This window comes from Barbus barbus (assembly GCF_936440315.1).
Source record: "Barbus barbus genome assembly, chromosome: 33".
In the NCBI taxonomy this organism is placed as follows: Eukaryota; Metazoa; Chordata; class Actinopteri; order Cypriniformes; family Cyprinidae; genus Barbus; species Barbus barbus.
The window spans coordinates 2890728-2918168 of record NC_136761.1 but is presented as its reverse complement, the minus strand read 5'-3'; the positions used below and the strand labels follow the sequence as shown (position 1 = coordinate 2918168).

Sequence of the window (27441 nt, the reverse complement as noted above, 5' to 3'; positions counted from 1 at the left end):
ACACATCCTAATGTATTCTTAAGTTTCAACGCACCATTGTTATTTTTCTGGTTTCTTTGTGCTGTTGTTTCTGGCAGGTCCAGGTGCAAGGGATGACTGGCAATATCCAGTTCGACAGCTTTGGTCGCAGATCGAACTACACTATTGATGTTTATGAAATGAAAACAGGGGGCCCAAGAAAAGTGAGTCATCAGTAAATCTGTGCAGTTGTTGGGTAAGCTTTGTAAAATCAGTGTGAGAACTCAAACCGGGATCCATTTGAATATGCTAGTTTACTTAAAGTCTGAGAGGAAAAAAAAGAAAAAATCAGACATAAACATTTAAAATGTATAGTTATTCTCATCACAGGTGAATTGAATAAAACCTCCGCAGTTAATTAATAAAAGTACATTATTACATTTTGTATTACAAATCTTCTGAAATGTTGTTTAAACGAAGTACTATCTACCTAAAAATGCACTAATATGCATACATTTTCAGAACAGAAATCTGAACATTTAGCAAAGTAGTGCATTTCACAGTAGTGCATGAAAACAATGTTGTAGCTGGGGTAGCTGGACAAGCCCTTCAATATATCTTAACTTCTAATTTCAATAAGAAATACATCACAGAAAATAAAACTGTGCTCATCTTTAAAGCCACTATCCCCATTTAAAACAGTTTACTACCTACCACTTACACCAGCTTGAATCGACACAACCAATATCATCAGCTTTCTTATGCGCTAATAGAAACTGCCCTTTATAACACAGGTTAGATGGGGTCAGTGTCGGTAAGGAGAAGTGCATTGACAGTGGCTGTCAGAAGTGATGTACAAGACTGTCTTGGACCCCTCTGCAATGTCACCTCAGTGATGCCCTAGTGGCTATTGCTATGCTAACGGTTCTGACACATGCCACTCAACCGCTAAACAACTCCAGTGAAGAGGAAACATACAGCGTGCTCTTGTGATAACAGAATGCGTAAATCATTAAAACCTAACCAAGTTTAGTTTTTGTTGAGCAGAATTACATCCAAGAGTAACTTCCAGCTTCTGCATCCCTGAAGATTCCACCATAAGCATTTTTTTCTATTTAACAAATGTCAGCCAAGAATTTGCCTTTTTTGTTTAACTCCAGACAATAACAGCCGCAGCACGGAGACCTAATACTTTTTTAATGAACACAGTCTTATGAGAGTACACATCCGCAACAGCCTCCTTAGCCAAACAGAAGGGGGGGGGGGTGTTGGTAGTTAGAGTTAATGCAATAAAAATGTCTGATGTTTGATAATAATGTGAATGTTTTCCCTTTGCAGATCGGATACTGGAACGAGTTTGAGCGCTTTGTTAATATAATGGATCAGCAGTACACCAACGATTCCTCAGTGGAAAACCGAACAATTGTGGTCACTACTATTATGGTACACGCTCCATGACGTTTTAAACGTGTTGCATATTCTGCCCATCAGGGTCATGGTGTTGACTCCTAGATTGATACATTCTGTCCTGGGCGGGTAGAAGCACATTTCTTTTGTGTTGCTTTCCATCCACTCATTACACGTTGAAACAGTCGAACGCGAGGAAACGCGACGCATGAGTGTTTCAACTGTATCCGTGTGGGTGTCAAAGCATTTTGATTTTCCATATATCAGTGGCCTGTCGTAGCAGTGACATCACAATAACGGCATTAGGTATGATGGTTTTACATTGACATCATCAAAGTAGACATACAATGCATATGTAGGTAAGACTTGTTTCCACTCATCAAGTAAATGGTCAATGACACATGAGCTACAACAGCAAGCTAACGATTACTGCAACAACGAAGGGTTCGATGGTTTGCCCCCGGCAAAGTTAAAGCGTATTTGAGCGAGGCCAGGTATGAGGCCCCTGCACAGATCCACTTTACATTGACCGGAGGACTGTTCGGTGCTGACGTATCACTTCATCTCCTGCTGTTAATGACATTAGCTTTAGCATCAGCCTCCAATTGGCAAGGCCAACACGCATCTCTGAGGAATTCAAATCAATGCTCACAACATCATCCCGTGTAAAACAACAATCGCTTGTAATTGTTTTGTTTCACCAAAAACCAAGGTCAGTCTTTCAAATGACTTGAATGTGAGCAATTAAACCAGCAGCTGTCGGTTATTCCATCAGAGGGATTCAGGAGGAAAACAATCGCACAAAGGATGAGGTGAGAGGATACATTCAGCACAGAACAAACAAACCATTGCGAACCCACTGGCACCCTAATTGTCTCTGACTCTAATGGGATGCGTTCTCTCTGCGAGAAGCCATATTGTTTGGTAATAATGATGTGCTTAAAAAAGCAAGCCGCTGCCGCAATGTTTGAAATGGGGGGCGAAAGAGAGGATAAAACCAGCTTGCGCAATTTTCTTTGTTCAATTCGGTTTGTCGACAAAGTGCTTTTGAGTTTGGATCCTAACAATGGCTTTGTTTTTGCTTTGGTTTGTTTCCCTACTGAAAAGACCATATATTGTGTTTTTGGATGCTGGTCCCCAGCATGGCATGCTGGTATGCTGCTGGTGTTCCCACCAGGCTGTTTATATAGCTAAACCTCTAAATCAGCCGGTATCTCTAAAACGGTTGTGCAAGTTGACCTGTGCTGGTCCAACAGCTAGACCGAAACAGCGTTAGACACCTAACCAGCAATACCCGGCATGAACCAGCCAGAAATGTATGCTGGTATAAACTGGTCTTTTTAGCAGGGCTATGTTTAATGTTCTTTCTGTTGGAATGATGAAGGCTTCTGTCGCATATAGGTGCAACGTGCTTGAATGTGTCTGAACAGAATCAACACTATGATTCCTCTGCAGTCACTGCCATTTACTTCATGAATCGGATTCCTTCTCACTCATACATTCTTGCCTACCTCACCTCTCACCCTCAACTGCCAATGCATTTCAGACCCCTGGGATATTGCACCATGGCCATGTGTGTGTGTGTGTGTGAGAGAGAGAGAGAGAGTGAGAGAGAGAGAGAGAGAGAAAGAGAGAGAAGCAGAATCAAACCTACTTTGATTTGTCTCCAGTGTTGCCTAATGGTCTCAGAACCTGTTTACACCTGATATCATCCATCTCCAGTGTTTTGATCCCAAGTGGACAGTGCAAAATATAGGTAAACAGAGTCCAGAGATGCATTGTGATCCAATCATTAGAGGTGGTCAGGGATGCATATGACAGCCACTCACCATGCTACAGTGATGTTTGTGATAAATTACAAGTGGTTACTGGAGATGCATGTTAATTCCAAGGCCCTTCCAAACCTAGATCCAGACTAATACCAGAGCCCAGATCTAGACGAAGATTCAAGACCCAGACCCAGAACAATAATTTTAGAGCAAGCATGGGCAATTCTAGTCCTGGGGTGTGTTTCCCAAATTCATTGTTAGATAACTATGGTCATTAGTTCCATTGAAATCTATTGGTAACGACGGAACTTGCAACCAGGGAAACACCCCTGGATGGTCACTGTCCTGCAGAGTTTAGTTCCATCCTTAATCAAACCCACCTGGCTGTAATTTTCAGGCAACCCTGAAAACATAGGTTAGATCAGGGGTGCCCACTCCTGTTCCTGGAGTTCAACCCTGATCAAACACACTTGAACCAGCTAATTAAGATCTTCAGGCATACTTGATAATTATGACATGTATGCTGGAGCAGGGCCGGAAATGAGCTCCGCAGGAAGGTAGATCTCTAGGAACGGGATTGGGCACCCCTGGGTTAGATTTATCAGTTGCATTTTTGATTAGGGATGATGGCAATGGCCCAATCCCAAACCAAGAACCAAGAATTTATTGCAGAATTCATTTCAAAACACTGTTCCAGTGTATATAGTAGCTAGGCAACCACTCAAAGCCATACGTTTCTTGCAAATTCTCTGTAGTTTAAAAGATACTGTGGCAACTAGAGATTAAGTTGATTATCACCTGTAATAAGTGCGTTTGAACTCAAACTCCTTTTTTGAGACCATAAACTAAGTCCCAGAGTAAAGCCCGAGACACACAAATTTAGCAGTCCTATAAGATCACTACAAACCACACTGTGCGACATGGATCTAATAAACCTGGGTACGACGTGTGTAGACTGTACGATGATGACACCTATTGACTCGTAGGCTACGGCGCATGTTACTATAGAACAGGGATACTTAAATCTGGCTCGCGAGATCCAATTCCTGCGGAGTTTATCTCTAACCATAATCAAACACACCTGAGCATGCTAATCAATGTCTTCAGGATTATTAGAAAACCACAGGTTGGTGAGTTTGATCAGGGTTGGAGCTAAACTCTCCAGGAAAATGGATCTCATGAGCCAGATTTGAGTATCACTGCTATATAAATGCTATATATATAACAATCGTGGCTAATGGTAAACAAAAAGAGCCTGATGAATCACACTTTAGCAGTTGTAGTTTTTATGTATATTGAAAAAAAAAAGTGAAAGTGGCAAAAGAGGAATGCATAAGAGCTTGAGGTAAGCAGTTTTATGTTTTAGAGCCTTGTCGTTTTTTATTGTCTGGTCAGTAAACGTGGGTCGTAGCAGCAAACACATTGTGCGATGAGCATGCTGAATTCATGACAATGTCAAAAAATGATCGCTGGCTACCTTTGGTCGCAAGACCGTGACAACCGCCGTCTTTGAACCTCTCTCACTGTACGACAAAGGATGACCATTTAGGAGCCACAATCACAGGAATCGCCACAATTGTTTCACAATGCCAATCTTTCGTCTGGGACAGCCGAAAATCGTGTGTCTCGGGCTTAAGACATGGAAACATTCATGTGATTTCTTCAGGTCTCAAGACTAACCAGATCCAGACTTTAACTGTCAGACTGTACTTCATGTGTAGACAACAATTTGTCTCAGTTGACAACCAATGATTGGATCACCTGAGACGGATGTTAATACCAGGTCTAAAGAGGGCCTTAGAAATTACCAGTTTGTTCTGACTGTGGCCACATGTGGATCAATGTCCCGCAATCCCCCATCTGCTGCTTCAGTTGTTCCTCTTGTTTGTGTTCCAGTTTGGTGTATTATGTGTGTGAGAGAATGGGTGGGTATGAATGCACAGTCATGATATCTTAGCATGCCTGCATGCCTGTGACTGATAAGCTGTCGGTGGGCTCTGGTGCCTGTGACACCGGACAATGAAAGCAACAAGCGAAGATGGTAATAAATGAGCATGTGTTTGATTAACAGGAAGCACCATATGTGATGTACAAGAAAAACCACATGCATCTGGAAGGCAATGACAAGTATGAAGGCTACTGTGTCGATTTAGCTTCTGAGATTGCCAAACATGTCGGGATTAAGTACAGACTGTCCATAGTCATGGACGGAAAATATGGCGCCCGTGACCCTGAAACCAAGACTTGGAATGGGATGGTGGGTGAACTAGTCTATGGGGTGAGTATTGGATTTGTTATAAATTCTTCCAGAGAATCACTAACCTTTCCTTCTGCAGTAGTTTCTTTTATTCATGAACATTGCATAAACGATATAAATAGAAATTGCTAGAAATTGCTGTCAAATAAGGGTTTGGAAGACGTGAATTGCCTTTATGTCTTTTGTTCATGGGAAAGAGCGTGGGGCAATTGACTGGAAATGTCTGGGTGTCGTTCAACTATAACTGCAGCCAGACATTGCTGGTGGTGAGACTGTGTTTTAAACATGCTCCTTCCCAGCATGCACTACTTTGATTCATCTCTATGCTGTTGGATCTCAAAGGCACTTTTCACAGTGCGCCCAGGCAACCCGGCATTTTTGCATTTGTCAAAGCGCTCCCCTGCTATAAATGGAGGAAAACCCAGTGAAATCACTTCCAATTCCCCGAACCGACATTCAAGAAGGAAGACCATATACAAAATGCATGAGGGTTAGGCTACCTCATCAGTTCAATTTCCTTACCATCAGCCAGAGAGATTGCCTGGTTTTGATGTGCTAACGTTGGAAATTATACTCAAATTATTCTCAAAATGGAGAAAAAAATGCATGTGGAGATAAAAAGGAAAAAAAAATCTCACCATCACTGAACCATTGAACATAATAGTGGCCCTTTTCAGATCAGAGAGTAAGGACAGACATTTCTGAGCCACATTTGACCTTCTGACAGATTATATATATATATATTATTTTTATTTTGATTGTCTGTTTAAAATGTCATTACAACATTGTAATTCGCCTTGTTTATAGTCTAATATTTATGAATGCTGTTCTTCATTATTTAGCATTTAGTTATACTTTATTTAGTTTTATTACTAATTTTGTGTTGAAGTTTAACACTGTCTGTCACCCTATCTGAGATCCTCAGTTATTCTGCCAGACAAAGAAAAAAGATAGAAGCTGATAGTTATAGATGTTTTTTTTTTTTAAATGCCCCCTTAAATAGCTCCAGTGTAGCATTTTTTTAATAGCTTACCGTGTTCAAAAGTGTAGCTTGACTTTAAAATGATGAGTAGCTTGTATCTTAAGAAGCTACACTTTCAAAATAACACTGATTTATACTATAATCATGTAATCATATTATAATCTTATGATCCACCTCTGTCATCTGTTGAAGTTTACAGACAGTAGCGACAGCTCTGTCTAAACAATAACAGTGAATTCCTCTGCTTATAATGTAGAAACGCTAAGGTTTTCATGGATTTGTTTTTCGTTACTAGCCATAAGCAGATAAAAACATGAATTGGATTCCTCTGGTATTCTTCTAAATGGCATCTAAGTGGCAGTGTTATTTAATCTCACTTTTTCCCTTTCACAGTTTATCAACAGCGTTTGTTATCAATTGGATTTTAACTGTGCACATTTGTGCAATACATAGCTAATTTCAAAGCTAAAAAGATCACATGCAATTATTTATCTAGCTTGCTGGAGAGACGCTGAGAGTTTTGAGGCGTATTTCTTCCTCGCTGATAAATCACTTCTGGTAGACTCTTAATTAGCTATTTATATGCAAATGATTATATGATTTATTGAGACAGTACACCGGAGTTCCATTCACTACAACCACAAGATAAAAGGACATTAATATTTGTAGAGGCTTTTATAACCAGCGTTCACCTGCAGAGTTACCATGACCTTATACTTCCTGATTGCATAACTAATGTCCTCCTTGCTGAGGACACATGCCAGATAAAATCTTTCACTGCCTTTTTATTATATGCTCATGCTAGCGTACCTCTGAGGATTATAGGAAGTGGGAAGCTGCTGTGCCTCATATCTGCAGCTCCCACAGCAACATTATGTGAAGCATGAGAAGGCAAGCATTCAAAAAAGATTTTCCAACAAAGGTTCCTGCTCGTTGCGTCTACTCTCTGTTTGTCGCCTGATACAGCGGCGTAGGGGTCACAGAAATTAGCGAGACTCTTGCTATCTAGTCAAGCGAACGCTCAGCTGTCACTTCTGTGCTACACAGTCAAAAAGCCTTTTCTGTTATGCCTTGCATGTGCTTCTCTGAGGCGGTGAAAGACCTGTCTCTGTGAATGTCCTTTTTCTGGCTTCCTTCCCCACACCGAGGCCTGAGAAAACACTAAATGACCCCCTTTGAGCTGTAGATGTCATTTTCTGTGACAAATTGATCTGATTGATTCGTCCAAATGGTAACAGAAAGTTCCAGGTTCAAAAATAATTCAGAATTGAATTGAAATCATTTGTGCTTACAGTAATGCACTATATTAAAAGTGTACCCTTAAAATGTATACCAGTGAGTTAGCATGTGACATAACATCTTTATGGCCCTGCCTCTGCAAATGCTGTCATTAATGCATAACCAGACATTCATCTGCCTACACTGGGAAAAAAAAAAGAGCTGTGAAAATTTTCATGGTACTGGAAAATGTTCACCTTTAAATTATGCATAGTTAATTTCTATATAAAACAGTACAATATTAGAACAGAAATGTTAAATAAATATTGCATAATATTTATAAATTATACGGTCCCACTTTATATTAGGTGGCCTTAACTACTAAGTACTTACAGTTAGATTAATCATTTGATACAATGCACTTATTGTGGACATACGTATGGTATATGATATATACGTATACATATGTTTTTACACTGTACTTATATTTTTAAAAATACCTATATGTAGTTACATCTGTAATTAATTTCTGTATTGACATTTATAATTACACTGTTGACCCATACTTACACCTTAACCCACTCTTAAACCAACCCATACCACCAAACCTGTCCCTAACCTTAGCCGTATCCCATCTCAATAGCTGCAGAAGTGTTTTGCAATACAATATGAACACAATAAGTACATTGTACTTATTTTTGGATGGAAGTACATAGTAGTTAAGGCCACCTAATATAAAGTGGGACCAAATTTACTGTATGTAAATGTTATGATATATAATTTACAAAATATTTAATATTTTTAATACAGTGTTTAAGTTTTAAAAACATAGAAAATTTGTATCCAATGCATGGAAGGCAGACTAGTGCCATCTGATTGGAGATAAAAATAAATTCACACAATGTTACCACTAGATGCCCATATGGTACGATTAGCCCTATATACCGAGAGAGTATTTTCAGGCATAGTTACTTTTGTTGTTGTTTTGTTTGTTTTGTTCATTTACTATGGTGGCCATTTATCCTTTTCAAATTAAGTCCATGTTTGTTTATTTGTTTGTTTTTTTCATATAGCAAGCCCCACAAAAATAATGTTGCATACCATTCTGATGAATTAAAAGAAAAATTGTTCAACATTCAAACAATGTTACCATTAAGACCCTTAGAGCTTGAAGTAAAATTGCAACTAAACCTGCCAAACCTTCTTTGTGATGAACAAATTCCTTGCTAACATCTGTTAATGTAGCAGTGCATGTTTATTGTACTGGTGCATGTTCAGCACTAACATGTTTTGTTCATGTCCCCGTTTCCAGAGAGCAGATATAGCCGTCGCACCGTTAACAATCACGCTAGTGCGAGAGGAAGTCATTGACTTTTCTAAGCCCTTCATGAGTTTGGGCATCTCCATTATGATCAAGAAACCTCAGAAGTCCAAGCCAGGTGTGTTCTCCTTCCTGGACCCTCTGGCATATGAGATCTGGATGTGTATCGTTTTCGCCTACATCGGCGTCAGCGTGGTGCTTTTCCTCGTGAGCCGCTTCAGTCCCTACGAGTGGCATCTGGATGAGACTGATGAAGCCAAAGACCCCCAGACCCCTCCAGACCCGCCTAATGACTTTGGGATTTTTAACAGCCTGTGGTTCTCTCTAGGGGCCTTCATGCAGCAGGGCTGTGATATCTCACCAAGGTTGGTGCCTCATCGCTGGGTAACTTTATGGCCATAAAAATGGAGTCCATATGTGGGTTTGTATGCATAGGTGAAAATTGATCACTGGTTTAGGTACACTGGGGTCCTTTCAGATTTTCAATATGACCTCAGACCAGATTATAATCTGTGATTTTCTCATCCAACAATAAAAAGGACTGTAAAGGTTATGAACAAAAAATTATGGGAATTTATTAGTCATTCATTTTACGTTTTTGCATGGAACGTTACAGAGAAGCAGTGTTGGGTAGTAATGAAACGGATTACATGTAATCTCGATTATGTAACCAGGATCCAAAAAATAAGTACTTGTAATTAGATTGTAATCAGACTACAGTTATTTTTTTATTGATTACATGATTGCATATTATTCACATGATCACATGACATACAGGTAAACAGGTATAATATCCAATATATTTTATAAAGTGATTTGTTTTGATTGTTGAAATTTTAAAAAGATGTATTTTAATTTTAATATTTTTTATGATTTTATTAATTGTTAGCTTTTCACAAACTCACAAACCCCCTACATTTCCTTCACGAACCCCATTTTGGAAATTTTAACATAATATAATAAAAGTTTAATAACAATGAATTATACAATGCCCTCCAAAAGTATTGGAACAGTAGAGACAAAATTGCTCTGTTGGTTGTGGAGTCAAGACATTTGCAAATATGATTAAAGTATGAATATGAGACAAAACTACAGAATGTCACATTTTATTATTGGGTGATTCAACACATAGATGTTTTACCAGCTAAGAAGTTCAGCGCTTTTAGAGTTTGATCCCTCTATCTGATGTGAGCATAAGTATTGGAGCAGTTGCCTCACAGGTCTTTCTAAGTGTTCAGCTGTGTCCTGTTGCATTAATTCTTCAGATATTAAAAGCAGGGAATGTGTCGTATCAGTTATATCCATTACTTCTGTATTCTGAATCTTGCATTCGATGATGACACACACAAACCAGGATGAAGATGAGGGAGCAGACTTTGAAAGAAAAGCAAGCAATTTGGATGCTAAAAGAAAAGAGGAAGTCAATTAGAGCTCTAGCAAAAACAAAGGGCATGGAGAAATCAAGTGTTTGGAAACCACCAGCAACCCACAACGACCTGATCGGCTGAGAAAACAACAGTAGTTGCTGACAGACAAATCATAAAAGCTGTGAAAATTAACCCTAAAAGACATGTCTGTAAAATCACCAACAACTTCCAGAAAGCTGGGGTGATGCTCTGACAATTTACTGTCCTCAGGAGACTTTGACACAGAATTACAGATGCTACACAGCAAGATGCAAACCTCTGACCAGCACCAAACATAGAAAGGCAAGATTAGAGTTTGCAAATAAAGCACAAAGGTGAGCCAGAAGAGTTTTGGAACTGTGTTTATGGACCGATGAGACAAAGATGAACCTTTATGTAAGTGATGGGAAAGCAAAAATGTGAATGGGAACTGCAATGATCCCAAGTATACAGCCTCATCTGTAAAGCATGGTGGAGGTGGTGTCATGGCATGGGCATGCATGGCTGTCTCTGGAACAGGCCCTCTCAACTTTACTGATGACTTAATGTATGATGACAGTAGCAGAATTAATTTGGAAGGGTACAAAACAATCTTGCCTACCAATATTCAAGAAAATGCCACCAGATTCATTGGGAAGTGCTTCATATCGCATCAGGACAATGATCCAAAACACCCTGCCAGTTCAGTCAAGGAGTTTATAAGGGCAAAGAAATGGAAAGTGTTAGATTGCCCAAGTCAATCTCCAGATTTAAATCTGATTGAACATGAATGTCACCAGCTGGAGAGGAGAGTAAAGGCAGAAACTCCCCAAAACAAGCAACAATTGGAATTGGCTGCATTAAAGGCTGGGGAAAGTATTTCAAAGATGAGAGCAAGAGTCTGGTGATGTCTACGGGTCACAGACTCACTGCTGTGATTGTGTTCAAGGGATCTGCAACTAAATAATAGCTTTTAATCTTTTATATCTGCCTTATGTTCAACTGTCCCAATACTTATTCACATCAATGAGTGGGATGAACTCTAAAAGTGCTGTTCTTTTTATTTGGTAAAACATGTATGTGTTGAAACGGCTAATAATAAAATGTGACATTCTGTAGTTTTGTCTCATATTCATCTTTTAATCATATTTGAAAATGTCTTGACTCCACAGCCAACAGAGCAATTGTGTCTTTACTGTTCCAATACTTATGGAGGGAACTGTATATATATATATATATATATATATATATATATATATATATATATATATATATATATATACTGTATTTTTTTTCTCTCTTTGAATTTTTATGTCAGCATGGTAAGATTATCATATTTAAATCAATGTGATAAAACAGTTAGGTCAAAAGTAATCAAAAAGTAGTCCAATTATATTACCTGCAATTTGTAATTTTATGGATTACGTTACTAACTACAATTTCTGTCATGTAATTTGGAACCAGTAACGGGTTAAAATTTGTAAGTAAATCTACCCAGCACTGCTGACAAGCACATTAAATACATTACAGCTCTAGCTTTGATGGTAATTCCAGTTTTTCACGTTTGAAAGGTAATGCAGACACAGCTCTAGTTTTAATTTGTTCTTTTGTAAAGGATTAGCTGAGCAACATATTCTCATTTCGCTCTTTTTATGAATTTCTCATTTACCTGATTCGTTTATTGTTTGAGAAGTCCTGCTCCAGCACTTTGTAGGCATCTGTGACGGAGATGTATGATTATTCACATTGTTCCTCCATTTAACAGCAGGAAGTTGATTAATAATGACTCATTGTGCTGCTCGCTGTCATAGATCATTTTGCAGAGTCCCTCATATTCCCCTGTGCTGGCTGTCAATTGTGTATTCAATAAAAATGACTCAGCGGCAAGAAATGATAATACAATAAAATGAAAGTATCATATGTCAATTTATCATATCAATAAATAATTTGGTAACATTTTACTTAAAACCTATATTTGTAATGCATTATAAAGGTATTCATAATGTGATTTGTAATGCATTATATATTTTCATAAATAATTGTAACCAAAATTAAAATGCATTACAATATGTCATGTGTTTTAATGCATTATACTTTCTAAAGGTGTAACAATGAAGTATTATAATATATTGCAACTGTGGTTACAATTATTCATGAGATCATACAATGCATTAGAAGGTTAATTTCAAACCTTAATTAATGCATTGAAACTACCTGTATAATGCATTATATATAAAGGCTTTAAGAAAAGTGTTACTAATAATATTCATCAGTTTATCATATATCAGTCTAGTCTGAGGCCATATTGAAAATGACTGAACAATGCAAGCCCACTTATGGAAAAATTATAAATAGCATTTGGCCTGGTCTGTTAAACCATAGTTATGTGGAACACTGTTTGGATATTACATCTTACATGATTGTATCGCTGCAGAATAGTTTTCAGATGGCTCCATGTAATTAAAAACCTATGTTAATGTAAAATTCAATAATTATATTACTTAAGTCTATAAGAGTTTTTACTTGTTATTTGCACTCTGTACATATATTTCACAAACCTGCGTGGTTGAAAGAGCACGTAGTCTACAGAAGGGCAAACTGCCTTACATTCAGCCCAAGGCAAAAACACTTCAGAGGAAATAATACAATCATCGATCCCATATGTTATTTGATTATGCTAATATATTGTCTAGGCAACAGTCAATAAATGCACAGCTGGAAAATAAGCTTTGAGCTAATGTGACTCAAACTTCTGCGAGATCAGAAATGAGACACTAACTCAATATACATGTGTGAATATATTGTATTGGTGAAAATTGCTTTTCTATGTGGCTAAATGGAAGCTCAGGATGCAAGTCATGTGTTTAAGTGAATAAATAAAAAAACAGCAGCAGTGCCGGATTACAGTAAATAAAACGTCAAGATGATACAGCAGATGATCAACATACATAAATGTTTGTGGAGTTAATTTATTGAATACAATTGTGTGAAACATCAGGAACGTATTCAAGCCTGAATGCCTGTATGTGTGTGTTCAGGTCCTTATCGGGCAGAATAGTAGGAGGCGTCTGGTGGTTCTTCACCCTCATCATAATCTCGTCCTACACGGCTAACCTGGCTGCTTTCCTCACAGTGGAGAGGATGGTCTCTCCCATAGAGAGCGCTGAAGATCTAGCCAAACAAACAGAGATCGCATACGGAACCTTGGACTCAGGATCAACCAAAGAGTTCTTTAGGGTGAGTCTCCTACCGCTTGAGAGAGTAACATTCCTGCATTGATCTTCAGTTGTAATCAGCTGAATTAAAATGCATCAAGCTTCAATGGCTGTGCAAGCTTTCAAGTCAGAATCTGTCCTTTAGTTAGACTTGTTGCTGTTGTGTTCACAATCACAGTAATCACAAAGAACTCATAGAAGAAAGGTTCCCACAGCTGTTTGTAGTGCCTCAGTCTTTATCAAACATTTAATTCAATTCAATTCAATTCAAATTTTATTTGTCACATACATATACATACATAGTACGACATGTAGTGAAATGTATTGTACGACTGTCCAACAAATTGTCCAACAAAATTAAGAAAAACCTCAAGTTTACAAAAATACAAATAGAAAAAGTACAGTAAACATATATATAGAAATAAACTAGCAATAAAATAAAATAACAAATAGATGAGAATAAAAATAGATATGAAGAATAAAAATAGAATATGGTTCTATGTAAATTCTATAAAAAGTAAAGTGTATATCAGTGGTAAAGTGTCCGTGTGCTGTGCAGTGCAGTAAAGTGTGTAAGTGAGTAAAAGGAATACTAAAGACAAATGGTATGTAAATCCCACTCATTTATCCTTACGTGACCTTCTACAAATTAGTGCAGATTGTAATGAAAATGTGCAAAGTGGAAGTGTGGGGTGATGTGATTAGAGTGGAGAGTGGTTAAGACTCCGAATGGCCTGCGGGAAGAAGCTCCTCCTCATTCTCTCTGTGTTCGCCTTCATGGAGCGGAAGCGCCTCCCTGAACGCAGCAGAGAAAAGAGTCCATTGTTGGGATGGCTGAGGTCCTTCACTATCTTCCTGGCCCTGGTCAGGCACCGCTTGCTGTAGATCTCCTGCAGGTTAGGGAGCTCGGTGTGAATGGTACGTTCCGCTGAACGCACCACCCTCTGGAGGGCTCGTCTGTCCTGCATAGTGCAGTTCCCGAACCAGGAAGTGATGCTGCCCGTCAGGACGCTCTCGATGGTGCAGGTGTAAAAAGTCTTAAGCACCCGAGAGGGAAGTCTAAAGTCCTTTAAGCGTCTCAGATGGTACAGACGCTGCCTGGCCTTCTTCACCAGGGTGCTGGTATGACAGGACCAAGTCAAGTCCTGCGTGATGTGAACACCCAGGTATCTGAAGCTGTCCACTCTCTCCACTGGAGTCCCGTTGATCGTGATCGGCTGGTATGACCGCTCCTGCTTCGTACTGAAGTCCACTATCAGCTCCTTAGTTTTGCTGATGTTTAGGTGTAGACTATTCACCTGGCACCAACTCCAACCAATTTATTTCATTTAATTATCATTTATGTGTTTGTTTTGCAGTACAGTGGCCATAAAAACAATTCGGACACTTAGTCCACATTTAACATTTCTAAATGTCATAGCATTCGATGCAATATCAAACCAAGTGACAATTATTCAGAGACACAGCATAAGTACAATTTACAAACAAAATATTTACCAAAATGTGTTTGTGTGCGTTAACAGTGGTACCCTCATAAATGTCTTTGTAGTGCTTAAAAGTCCCACCGAGGTGGCTAATTATTCAGTGTTGACATAATTCTGGAGTGCACTGTAAAATCAGACTTCATTCGCCCCCAAGGAAAGCATGTTTAAAGTGCCCCTATTATGGGTTATGAAAGGTCCATATTTTGGTTTTGGGAGTCCCCAACAACAGGTTGACATGCATGCAAGGTCAAAAAACACTTTCATTGTCTTATAATATGCATTTATTTTTACCTGACTTGCTCAATGACTCCAAAACGATTCGCTCAACGATGAATTTTTCCAAACCCCTCCTTTGTGTGATGCTAATCTGCTGTGATTGGTCCGATTGGTTGATTTCATTTAAAGCAGTGCTTGTGAGCGCAGTGCTGCTTTGTGTACAGCGTTGTCGTGGAAACAGCTATTTTTACCGCTCCAAAAGTGGCACCTAGTGGCAAGAATGAATTTGTATTTTCATTCAGACCAACGCAAAAATCGACTGATGGTTTTATGCAGAAAACACACAGAGCTATAAATGTGAACCAGTATATATCCCACGTAGGAAGCCCTGCCACACATAGAGTGTAAGTCTGTGGGAAACACTGAAGCAGTATTCAGTAAAAAAATGACGGGGTCAAAACACAAGGTTGGGGCTATACTGCTGTGGTATTGCTGTAAAAATGAACTTTAGCCATTGATTCTTCACAGTCTTGTCCTTTGGCAGTAAAAGAAACAGACAAAACAAAACAAAAAACAGATTTACCCACAGTGCAGAGCAATATATGGACCTTTCATACCTTTCCGCGTCAGTGTTTGAGGGATGGGAGTTCAAGTTTTCCCAGGTCTGCACGCACAACAAGTAGGCGGGCAATATGAGAATGTTTCATGTAGATGTCAAAACGACTCGTTTCAATTATTCAGAGTTGACTCTTTCTTTTGAGAGACAATAACTTTATACACGGTGCACTTTCAGATTTAAAATGTTGCAGGATGTTTTCATTCACTTAGAGCTGTGTTACACACTGCATGAAAGGTCATTTTCAAAAATCCATAATAGGGGCACTTTAAATTGTCCAAATTGCTCCCTATCCCTTATATAGTACACTAGGTGCCATTTGACATATATAACATAAGAACTATGCAAACAATTTCAGCCACAGCTTTAGTGTATTTCACAGTGTAAGGGGCGGGATGCTTCAGATTCTGGAGAGCATTTGATTGGACAGAACATCTGATGAGAAGCTGATTGCTGAGAAATTGTTGATCCTCATTGGTGGTAGAGAGACTGTAGATTTTGAATGCATATATCTTCCAAATGTGACTTTTGTCATTGTTTTGGAGCACACTAGCTTACTTTAAGACTAACATTCATACTAATAACCATTTAAAGGGGACTTTATGTGCTTAGATGTACTATTAGTGTTTTGATACTGTTTCTGTTGGAAAATATGATTCACAATGTCAAGAGTTCAATCGAAGAGTCATAAACATGCAAGTGTTGAAATAAAAGACCTTCTTCATTGCTGAGAGACAACTGGGTAGATTTGCAGGCTTTGTTTTTAGTTGATTGCAGGTCAGTATCTACTTCATCCAACACTCCTTTGGATCTTGTTACTGTTTTATGCCGTGAGAAACCACTTCAAACAAATCAGCGAGATTGAGCTGTCAGAATTATTTACACTGATTCACAACCTTATTCAGACTTTTACTAAGCCATTCTGTTGATTGCTAGGAACTGAGTGATTCATTCATGACATGGCCCTCCGGGTTTATGATTCTAAACAGCTGACAGAAAAAATTCTACATAAAACTTAAGTGTTGAAATATTGCCAGATAAATGTAGTGTTTGCCAGTTGTTCTTTCCAAATTAATTACTACTAAAAAGCAACATGATTGTAGCAATGCTACAGCTCAACACTGCTGTTTATCTCAGTGCAGCTGCTCTGCTAGCTGTGACCCCCTCAACAGCAGCAGACAGGGAAAGTACAAGCCATTATCACACTTTTAAGAGCTCTCGAAAACTCACTATTTACACTTCTTAATATAATATTAATGCATTAAATATTTGAAGTTTTTATGATAATTGCAAAGGAGATGAACCTTTGAGTGGCCAACAGTAGGAAAAGCTGCACGAGAGGCAGTGAAATACCAACTTGTATAACTTTTCACAAAAATTGCAGTTACAGGAGCAAATTGATATAGACTTATTTTTGCATGGTTCCTTGCACAATACAATGTTATGACCTCAAAAGAATTTTACCATATTGTATGATTTGTAAAGTAATACATTTTAACTTTTGCATTGCATAATCTGTTTCATTCAGTATGTATGGCATTTCTGCAGGAAGTAAACTCTCTCGGTAGCGCACCTGGTACAGAATTACACTTGCATGTAGTCTAAAGTGGCATGGCTGCTTCAGGAAATGTGCGTCTTTCTTACTTTTGCTTTTGTTAACGTAATTTTCCAACATTAACATTGTTCTGTTTTGGATGAAACTGAAAGCAATTTTACTACCACATACTGAACATTTTCTTGTTCAGGAACTGAACAGAATTTACACTCAACTGACCTCAGTTGAACAATGAAACTAGTTTTTTAGAGCAGAAATGAACTTTGCATGCATCTTTGAATATTTTTTCCCTGTCTATTCAAGTAAAGCTGTTTTGAAACAATCTGTACAGTGTTTTCTATATAAATAAAGGTTCACCTCGATAACTGTAAAATGCTCAGAAAAACAGTGCATGCCTTTTGTTATTTGATTAATTGATGTTCATCCATATTCCATTTTGGATGCTGGTGCTTTGATTTCTAAGTTTCTTTACTAGTGTAGCTTGCAGTACTTCTTTAGCCAACCACCTTCACCAGTTAAGCCTGGATCAGCATGGGAATTCATTACAGCGGGGAGGCCACTTGGAGCTTGTTGTTGGAGAACAAACAAAAAGAAACATTAGTTCTGCCAAGAGCTGCAATCGCTCCTTTCCCACACCTGCTTGTTAGCAAAATCCCTCTCTTTTAGCTGAAACAGTCAGTCAGGTCTACGCCATACAACCCTTTTTGAAGAAGCAGTCATTAAGTCAATGGAGATGATTGCTGTAGGTGCTGTGAACAAGCTCGAGTTAGCCTGAGCTGTCAGAGTGAAGGGAGGCAAAGGCAGACAGGCGTCTCTATAGCCTAATCAAATCCTGCATATGGTCATAGAGGTCAGCTCAAAAACCATAATTAGTTGCTTTACCTTGGTTTGCAATTTGTGCGTAATGAAAAGTGGCCCAGAGGGTCAAATAGTGCACTTGAAAGATATTTAGAATAAAGTAAGCAATACATTCATGAGCACATCGAGACTGACATTGCAATTAGGGTTTAAATTAGCTATCTGCATGTTTCTCTAATACTTAAAAAGTGCCCGCTTTATACACACATCCATTAGGAGGTATGTACACTGCCCTGTCAGCTGCAGGTTTGCATGGCGGCATTCGTTTGATGTCATTTTAAAGGTTTGCAAGTCGACAACCGAGGGGTTTGGGGATCTCAGATATTCCATATAATGAGTGTCCTAGTTACACTCTACAGCTTTCAGATTTCCAATGACATGTGTGAACTGCTATTTCAAGGGACTTTTAATTAAAAGCACAGAGGTTTGACAGGAAAAAAAATCCTGATTAATGGAGATTCAAGCTCTATTTTCGATCTGTTTTCAGGAAACACATTCCAGTTTAATTAGAGCCATACGGCAGAGAACAGCTGGATGTTTCAAATCATCCACAACATTTGGAGCGAGACATATGTCATTATCTTTGACACAACCCCCAAGTTTATTATTTCCTTCCCAAATATTCATATATTTGCTTAATTTATTTGTTTGGTTTATTTAACATTAGGAATAAATATTTCAAAGTTGTTGGTCTATGATGTGTTTTTGTCTTTGCACTCAGAGAACCAAATGCACATTGTGTCAGTATTAACAAACGTACTGAAATATATTATCAATCCTAGGGATGTAAAATCTATTGATGCAATGCAGTGCATCATTCGGACAATATTTTGAACTGTTTGTGGAATTAGATTTATTATGACATATACACATCATTTCGGTAACACTTTATTTTAAGGACCAATTCTCACTATTAACTAGTTTCTTATTAAAATGCATATTACTAGCATATTCACTGTTTATTAGTACTTCACATACAGCACATATTAATGCCTTATTCTGCATATAAAAATAATAATAAAATAAAAAATTTTACCTGTGATATGTATAATTTACAGAAGTTCGAAGCGGCCATGCTTTATTATAATTTTTCTGCCTTGTTTTGTCGTTATCACGACTTAATTTTCTCATGATCTCGACATAACGAGTTGTTTTGTCGTTATCACGACTTAATTTTCTCGTGATCTCGACATAACGAGTTGTTTTGTCGTTATCACGACTTAATTTTCTCGTGATCTCGACATAACGAAAGTTGTTTTGTCGTTATCACGACTTAATTTTCTCGTGATCTCGACATAACGAGTTGTTTTGTCGTTATCACGACTTAATTTTCTCGTGATCTCGACATAACGAGTTGTTTTGTCGTTATCACGACTTAATTTTCTCGTGATCTCGACATAACGAAAGTTGTTTTGTCGTTATCACGACTTAATTTTCTCGTGATCTCGACATAACGAAAGTTGTTTTGTCGTTATCACGACTTAATTTTCTCGTGATCTCGACATAACGAGTTGTTTTGTCGTTATCACGACTTAATTTTCTCGTGATCTCGACATAACGACTTGTTTTGTCATTATCACGACTTAATTTTCTCGTGATCTCGACATAACGACTTGTTTTGTCATTATCACGACTTAATTTTCTCGTGATCTCGACATAACGAGTTGTTTTGTCATTATCACGACTTAATTTTCTCGTGATCTCGACATAACGAAAGTTGTTTTGTCGTTATCACGACTTAATTTTCTCGTGATCTCGACATAACGAGTTGTTTTGTCATTATCACGACTTAATTTTCTCCTGATCTCGACATAACGAGTTGTTTTGTCGTTATCACGACTTAATTTTCTCGTGATCACGACATAACGAGTTGTTTTGTCGTTATCACGACTTCATTTTCTCGTGATCTCGACATAACAAGTTGTTTTGTCATTATCACAACTTAATTTTCTCCTGATCTCGACATAACGAGTTGTTTTGTCGTTATCACGACTTAATTTTCTCGTGATCTCGACATAACGAAAGTTGTTTTGTCGTTATCATGACTTAATTTTCTCGTGATCTCGACATAACGAAAGTTGTTTTGTGGTTATCACGACTTAATTTTCTCGTGATCTCGACATAACGAAAGTTGTTTTGTCGTTATCACGACTTAATTTTCTCGTGATCTCGACATAACGAAAGTTGTTTTGTCGTTATCACGACTTAATTTTCTCGTGATCTCGACATAACGAAAGTTGTTTTGTCGTTATCATGACTTAATTTTCTCGTGATCTCGACATAACGAAAGTTGTTTTGTCGTTATCATGACTTAATTTTCTCGTGATCTCGACATAACGAAAGTTGTTTTGTCGTTATCATGACTTAATTTTCTCGTGATCTCGACATAACGAAAGTTGTTTTGTGGTTATCTGGACATAACGAAAGTTGTTGATCTCAACCTAAAAACCGTTTTCTCACGACGTAATTGTAGCTATCGTGAGAAAATCAGGGTCGCTATATTGTCTTCGACGATAAAGTTGCAGACCCGACAGCCTCCTTCTCAAGTGTCGAACACTTATGTGTAAGTCGTCAATCACTGACAGACACAGAGCTAAAATGTCCGAGTATGAATATGCATGACAAGTATTCTATCATGGATCAATGTAGTCGGTCACACACACAACACCTTCAATATTTGGGATGGTACTTATACCATATTTTTATTATTTCAGTTTGAGTGAGTCCCTGATCAAAGTAAAAGCGAATACGATCATCCATGATGCTGCGATGATGCTGCTTCTATAGCATTTTCTCATGCCGAATACACAGAGAAAATTAAGTCGTGATAACGACAAAACAACTTTCGTTATGTCGAGATCACGAGAAAATTAAGTCGTGATAACGACAAAACAACTTTCGTTAAGTCGTGATCACGAGAAAACAAGACAGAAAAATTATAATAATGCATGGCCGCTTAGAACTTCCGTAATAATTTGATATGTTCATGTGATATATAATGTAATCTCTCCTAGTACATTTGAATCTATAAAATGATGTGTTTGTTACCTTTAACAGGTTTATACAGGTTTATCTTATGGGAAAAGGACAGTCCAGTCAGATTTAACAGAGAACTGTCTCCTTGAAGAGAGATTTATTAAAAAGGAGATATGGTGCATGAAATCTTTTTTTTCATATTTAAAACTATCACTGTGCCTCTGGCCTTGAGGAATCTGTAATGATTGAGCGAGTCGGTTCAGGTTATTCCTGCACTGAGCAATCAGCTGGGTGATGCTGTTAAAATACTATTCTTCACTGACAGCTTTTAGAGCAAAGGAGACTTTGTTAAAATCTCAAACAGCGAAGTGTCATTCAGTTTGTCCTACTGACAATGGAGATGATTTGTCTGACATTGATATATATTTGTTCTCCTCTGAAACTCAAACAGTTGTATTGAAAGAGTGCAGGCAGTGTTATGTGATGGTGGATAACATGTAATCCTTGATCAATACCTTCTCAAGGTGCTCACATCTGTTTCTCACATAAAGAACAGCAGCTGATTCTCTCACTCACTCGATGCCTGCGGTTCACCGCATTAAACACTGCAGGCGTTCATATGCACACAACTCCAGCTTGTGTTGACTACAGTAGTTTTACGCTTGTGTAATACAGGTGTAAACTACTACTGTTCCACTCTGGTTTCTTCTGTTGAGCAAACTGTGTGATAGAGATGATTCCTTGTCACACGCTATTCATTTAGGTATTTAGATCATCGATTTCCCAAGGGCACACCGACGAAGAAGTATCCTGCTGAGACATTTTTGGCACCATGGCATTACTGTTGAGAGAAACAAAAACTTGGTAGCACTTTATTATTATATACAGTAGTTTATCAGTTGTAGTTGTTAATATATTAAAGTAGTTCACTTCCAGAATGAAAGGTTCCTGATGATTTACTCACCCCCATGTCATCCAAGATGTCCATGTCTCTCTTTCTTCAGTTGAGAAGAAAATAAGGTTTTTGAGGAAAACACCCCAGGATTTTCCTCAATGTAGTGGACTTCGATGGTGCTCAGCGGATTGAAGGTCCAAATTGCAGTTTCAGTGCAACTTCAAAGGGCTCAACACAATCCCAAACGAGGAATAAGGGTCTTATCTAGCCAAATGATCAATCATTTTCTAAGAAAAATACAAATTTATATACTTTTTAAACACATTTCTGTATATTAGCACGTGCGCACACAAATGTGCTATTAGTTTTATACAACAGTGCATAGCAACACGTTTTGAATGAATCGAGTGAGCCAGTGATTCCATTCAGATGGTCTCACTTGTTTCCTTTCTATTGAATCAGCCGTTTTTAACGATTCGTTTGATATAAATGATTCAGTACAGTGACAATGAATAAAGAACTCACTATTTGTATACAGCCTATTAATGTATTAACAATGTATAAGCTGTGATTTATAAACTAATAGTTTGAAATTTGCTAATTATTTATAAGCACTTTATTTATACCGTATCTATAAAATAAGGTGTTACCAAAACCTCAGAAAGCTCATTTCGGTCGGATGGCAGCAGGCAGATTCCCTGTAACACAATGAAGGCGCTTCAGAGATCCAAGAGCTTCCTTCAGGATGTGCAATATTGAATATAATGGAGTTATGTAAACACCACCTCTGTTTCTGCTTCTGCCTCTGCTTATATTTTTCATTTTCACCTCTGCCTCTACATATTCATCGGGCATGAGTTATTATCAGGTTGAGTCTGGTCAGAGCTGGCTTGTTCAGATTTGTTCATGTGTTTGCCTGAGCTGGTGAGTCTAAAACCGCTCTAGCTGCCCGCTGGGCACATTAAAAAAAATAAAGCAGTCTGTAGCCTGACCTTTCTGTGTGGTCTGTCCAGTCCACTGCACAGTTAGTCATGCAGTTTCCTTTCATATACTTTAAACTTTTATACGTGTTACAACAATTGAATGCTAAATCAACGTGGAATGGTGAAAGTCTCACAGCACATTTATTATTTCTAATCCAAACCTATATATCATGCATAACTCCGCAAGCTGCATCCAGCATGTTTCCCCAAAGCATGAAAACACTTTCACATCTGAGGAATTATGGGACAGGGGCACTAAACCTTATACATTATACACAACAGTATGCCTGGCCGTGAAATTAAAAGCACCTCACGGATTGAACTTTCAGGACCTCCGAGCAAAAACTCTAGGGAGGCGCAGGCTGGTATGTCTGACAGTTGTGAGTTAATGAATAAAATTACTCCTAGCAGATGCTTTTTTGATAGATTGTTTTCTAATGCAATGGCATTCACACATACTTTATGCAAGCGCTGTACACTGAGTAAAGCTTCCCGGTGAGTAACAACTCAAGTAGTATACTGCAGAAAAGCAACGGGCAGTGAGGAGAAATATGTTCCGTCTGGAAAGCGAATGATTCAGAAGTGAAGCTTTAGTGGAGAGTGAGATGGTGCGGCTGATATGAGGTGGCACGGTAATAAGCTCTGTGGCGAGGACAGAGATATGAGGAGAGGCTGAGAGACGGGTATGATGAAAGCAGCCTGCAATGTGTGGAATATGTTTACTCTGGACATACAGCTACTATATATCGATTAATGCACCGATCAAAGAGCTGTATTAGAGCCAGGGGCGGACAGTTTGTAATAATTCTGAAATCTAACATACTCTAATTATCTGTTTCCGTCAGGTTTCCTTAATAGTTGAGGAGGGAGCAAAAACATGTGTTGTTCAAAATATCTTGCTCAGATTAAAAGGATAGTTCTCCTCAAAATGAAAAGTTGCTGTTAATTTGGATCCAAGATGCAAGTGACTTTTTTAAAGATTTTAGCTGAAACTGTGGTCCTTGTAGATTCACAAAATGCAAGTCAGCAGCGCCCGTCACTTTGAGAGTCAAAAAAGCATATACAGGCAACACTAAATGAATACCAGTGGCTCCTGATTATATATTGAGGTCTTATGAAGCCAAACGAACGGTCTGTGCAGGAAACATTATTTACACCATTATTACTTGTAATCCAGAGCCTCAGGCAAACGGTCTGGAGTGATGTTCTTCTGAACTGGTTCACCAAATCAAAGGTAATCGTCTGAAACTGTTTTTGTTTACATAATGTGTGTGTGCGTACCATGTATATTTATTATGTATATATAAATGCACACACATGCATGTATATATTAAAAAAATATATATATTTATATATTAAATATATGTATATATAATATAAATTATAAGAATATTAAGATAAACGTAAATATTTTCAAAATATATACTGTATGAGTGCGTCTTTATACAAAATAAATATACACAGTACACACACACATATATTTTCTAAACAATAACTTTTATTTTAGATGCCATTAATCGCTTGACAGCACTACTTCATTTAGAACCAATTCAAGAACCTTAGGACAAGCCGAAAGGGTTTGTGGTTCTTGAAGTATGCGATGATACTAAAAAAGGTCCTCAAACTGTTGAGCATTTTCTCACATCAGTGGCATGTGTGACAACAGGCTTTAGCAGCAGATTTGTGGAGCACAGAGACAGCGCAGCAGCTTGTGTTGTCACGCTGAGAGCTGTTTAATTCTGCTCTCTAAAAACTACCTGTCTTCCCAAACGTGAGCTAACAGTCTTCAGAAGCACTGCTCTTCAACCTCTTACGGCCCCGTAGAGCAAGAGCAGCAGTAAACACTTTCTTTTCCATTCAAAGCAACTCTAATGTGAAGTTTACATGCCAGGCTTCACGTCTGCGGTGCGGTGACACTTTCATTTTGCGAGCTGAATGATATGACCTCTGCACAATGTAGGCTCCGGTAATGCTTGACAAACTGAAGGGAGGAGAGAACGGTTGAGCTTTCCACTTCACGTCACTCTCGCAGTCGCCCTGTCTCTAGTCCTCTATCTCAGTTGTTATTCACACATCTTCAGTAGTTGAAGTGACATATTGAAGTAGAATGAAGACAGTTTCAGAGAAACAACTCTCTTTTGACCTAAATTGGTGTTAGGATTGTCTCGCCTCGAAGGAAGGTTTAAACGCTTCCCATTATAGTTGAGGTAGTAGGGTTTGGGTTTGACCACGTGATGTAAGTGTGTATCCCGTGAAGCATTTTATCATGGTACGAAACTGCTATTATGAGGGGACTTTGATGTACAGTGAACCAGGATGATCACTGAATGATCACAAGCCTTGGTGTTTATATGGTCCTTCAAGGTCCTCCTTGTGAAAAAAGAAGTGCTCATAATCATATTGAATGCACACTTGTACTTCAAAGTATATATTTTTTTTTAAAAGTTGTTTTTTTTAAACTAAAAACGACTTGTAATAAAGAGAACACACTTTCATGACTTTCATAAAATAATATGCTGAGGTGTACTCAAGGGACATCAATGAATACAATGGTACTTCCATGGTAAATGTCAAAATACATATGGTATTACCATGACAAAAAATAAATAAGGTACCATATTCAGCTTAGGTAACACCCATGGGACAGTATATACTTCTGAGTAGGAAGACAGTTTTGGAACACATCCCGACACATTTGACACTATTTTCAGTGTCTATGATTTAAGGAGCACTAATTATCATCTTGAATACTATTAGAATAGTTGGTTGGGATGCAGCAATAGTTTTGTCATGCATTAATGTGAACTTGACTTTGACTTGACTTTGAACTTGCAATGAGTGAAGTATGGTCTTCGTATTGATATCCTACTCATACAATATTTATTGTGTTAATAGTAAAATGTGTTATTATTGATAGGATCTGGATCTAAATATTGAATGGTCAGCTATTCTCTGTCAGTATACAGTATACCACTTTTCGAAGTATGTTAATGGAGTTGTTTATAGACCTTGATGCAGTAAAACCGCTAGTCATGCAGTTTCACTTGATAGCATTTTAATTACGGATAGCGATGTATCCATTATTAATAGAAACAGTAATGTGGACGCTGTGGGCTTTGTGTTCAGTTGTCATCTTGATTCACAGTTAACAGCACTTGGAATGACAAAAGGTTCCCGGCTATGACTTGAATTTGACTAATGTTTCTTCTGAAATCTTTACATCCTCCACCAAAAACGAATACAAATTACAGAAGATGCTTGCTTACAAATTAGTGTCCCATATGGTATATGTAATAAATAGCATGACAGTTTGCCATAAGTGTGACACCCAAGATATGTCATAATTTGGATCTTTTCTACCCGTTTCTAAAATTGTTGAATGCATTCGTCAGCCCTGCAACCCTGTTACACGAGTTGATATAGGATATATATTCTAATTCTGGTGTACAATGCATTTTTTTTTCAAAGAAAAAAAGTTTCTACTTTAGCTCCAGAACATCCCATAAGAGTTCAGTGATTATACCCAATGATGAAGAAGGCCATCTTAGTCTTTATTATATAGTATAGATGTGTGTTTGGGGGAATATGGGAATATCATGAGGGAATAGGCATGCAATATACAGTAAACGCAGCAGTAAAAACAGCCTCATATTCTTCAGCTGGTATATGATCTCACACAGCAATCATTTGATATAACGACTCCCATGATAAAACAGCCCATAATATTACACATCCCCAAACACACTTAACAGTTACCAACAGATACAACAGGCTGAAAGCATCCTTTGACTTCATTCAAACTTAAACCAGCCCAGATGTAAGAAATGCCACTGGACAATTTTCTTTCAGCTGCCAGGTTTAATTCTCCATTCACCAGATGCGTGTTTTCCAGAAGTGCTTTCTGAGTAACAGCCCTGCCATAAACTTTGGTTCTTTGGTGATTTTTAAGGCTCTATTATTGTGTCATTTAGCAACAATCCTATAAAGTGTCCATCTGTTCCTCTTGGCATTCTGGAAGCAAACGCTGTGACTTTTTTGCTGATGCAGTTGTCTATGTTGGCATATGCTGTCATTATTTATGTTCCCCTTGATGCATTAAATAATTCTGCAGTTTTTGCGCCTTCAGTTCAGCACTGAATATTTGGCCTCTCTGAAACTCTACTACTTTAAAAACAGACACTTCTGTATAATTGCTACTAAACTACTTTAAGTTTTTTAAGTTTTAAGTTAAGGGGAACGAATCGGCAGCTGTACTGCATATCAGAGCGCTGCCCAGGAGGTTTTTGGCTCCAAATTAAACTACTTATTAAAATATAACTGACAGTTTGTTTCTGAAAAAAGAGTGG

At 38.1% G+C, this 27441-nt stretch overlaps 1 protein-coding gene across 1 annotated transcript in view; it reads left to right on the top strand.

Annotated features, from left to right (window-relative positions):
• gria3b (glutamate receptor, ionotropic, AMPA 3b) overlaps nt 1-27441 on the top strand; it is a 115092-nt gene that overhangs the window by 75600 nt on the left and 12051 nt on the right. The window contains exons 8-12 of the mRNA XM_079390144.1: nt 78-182; nt 1297-1401; nt 5206-5412; nt 8904-9277; nt 13336-13534. Of these exons, the coding sequence (XP_079246270.1) occupies nt 78-182; nt 1297-1401; nt 5206-5412; nt 8904-9277; nt 13336-13534 (990 nt within the window). The remainder of the gene's footprint in view (nt 1-77; nt 183-1296; nt 1402-5205; nt 5413-8903; nt 9278-13335; nt 13535-27441) is intronic.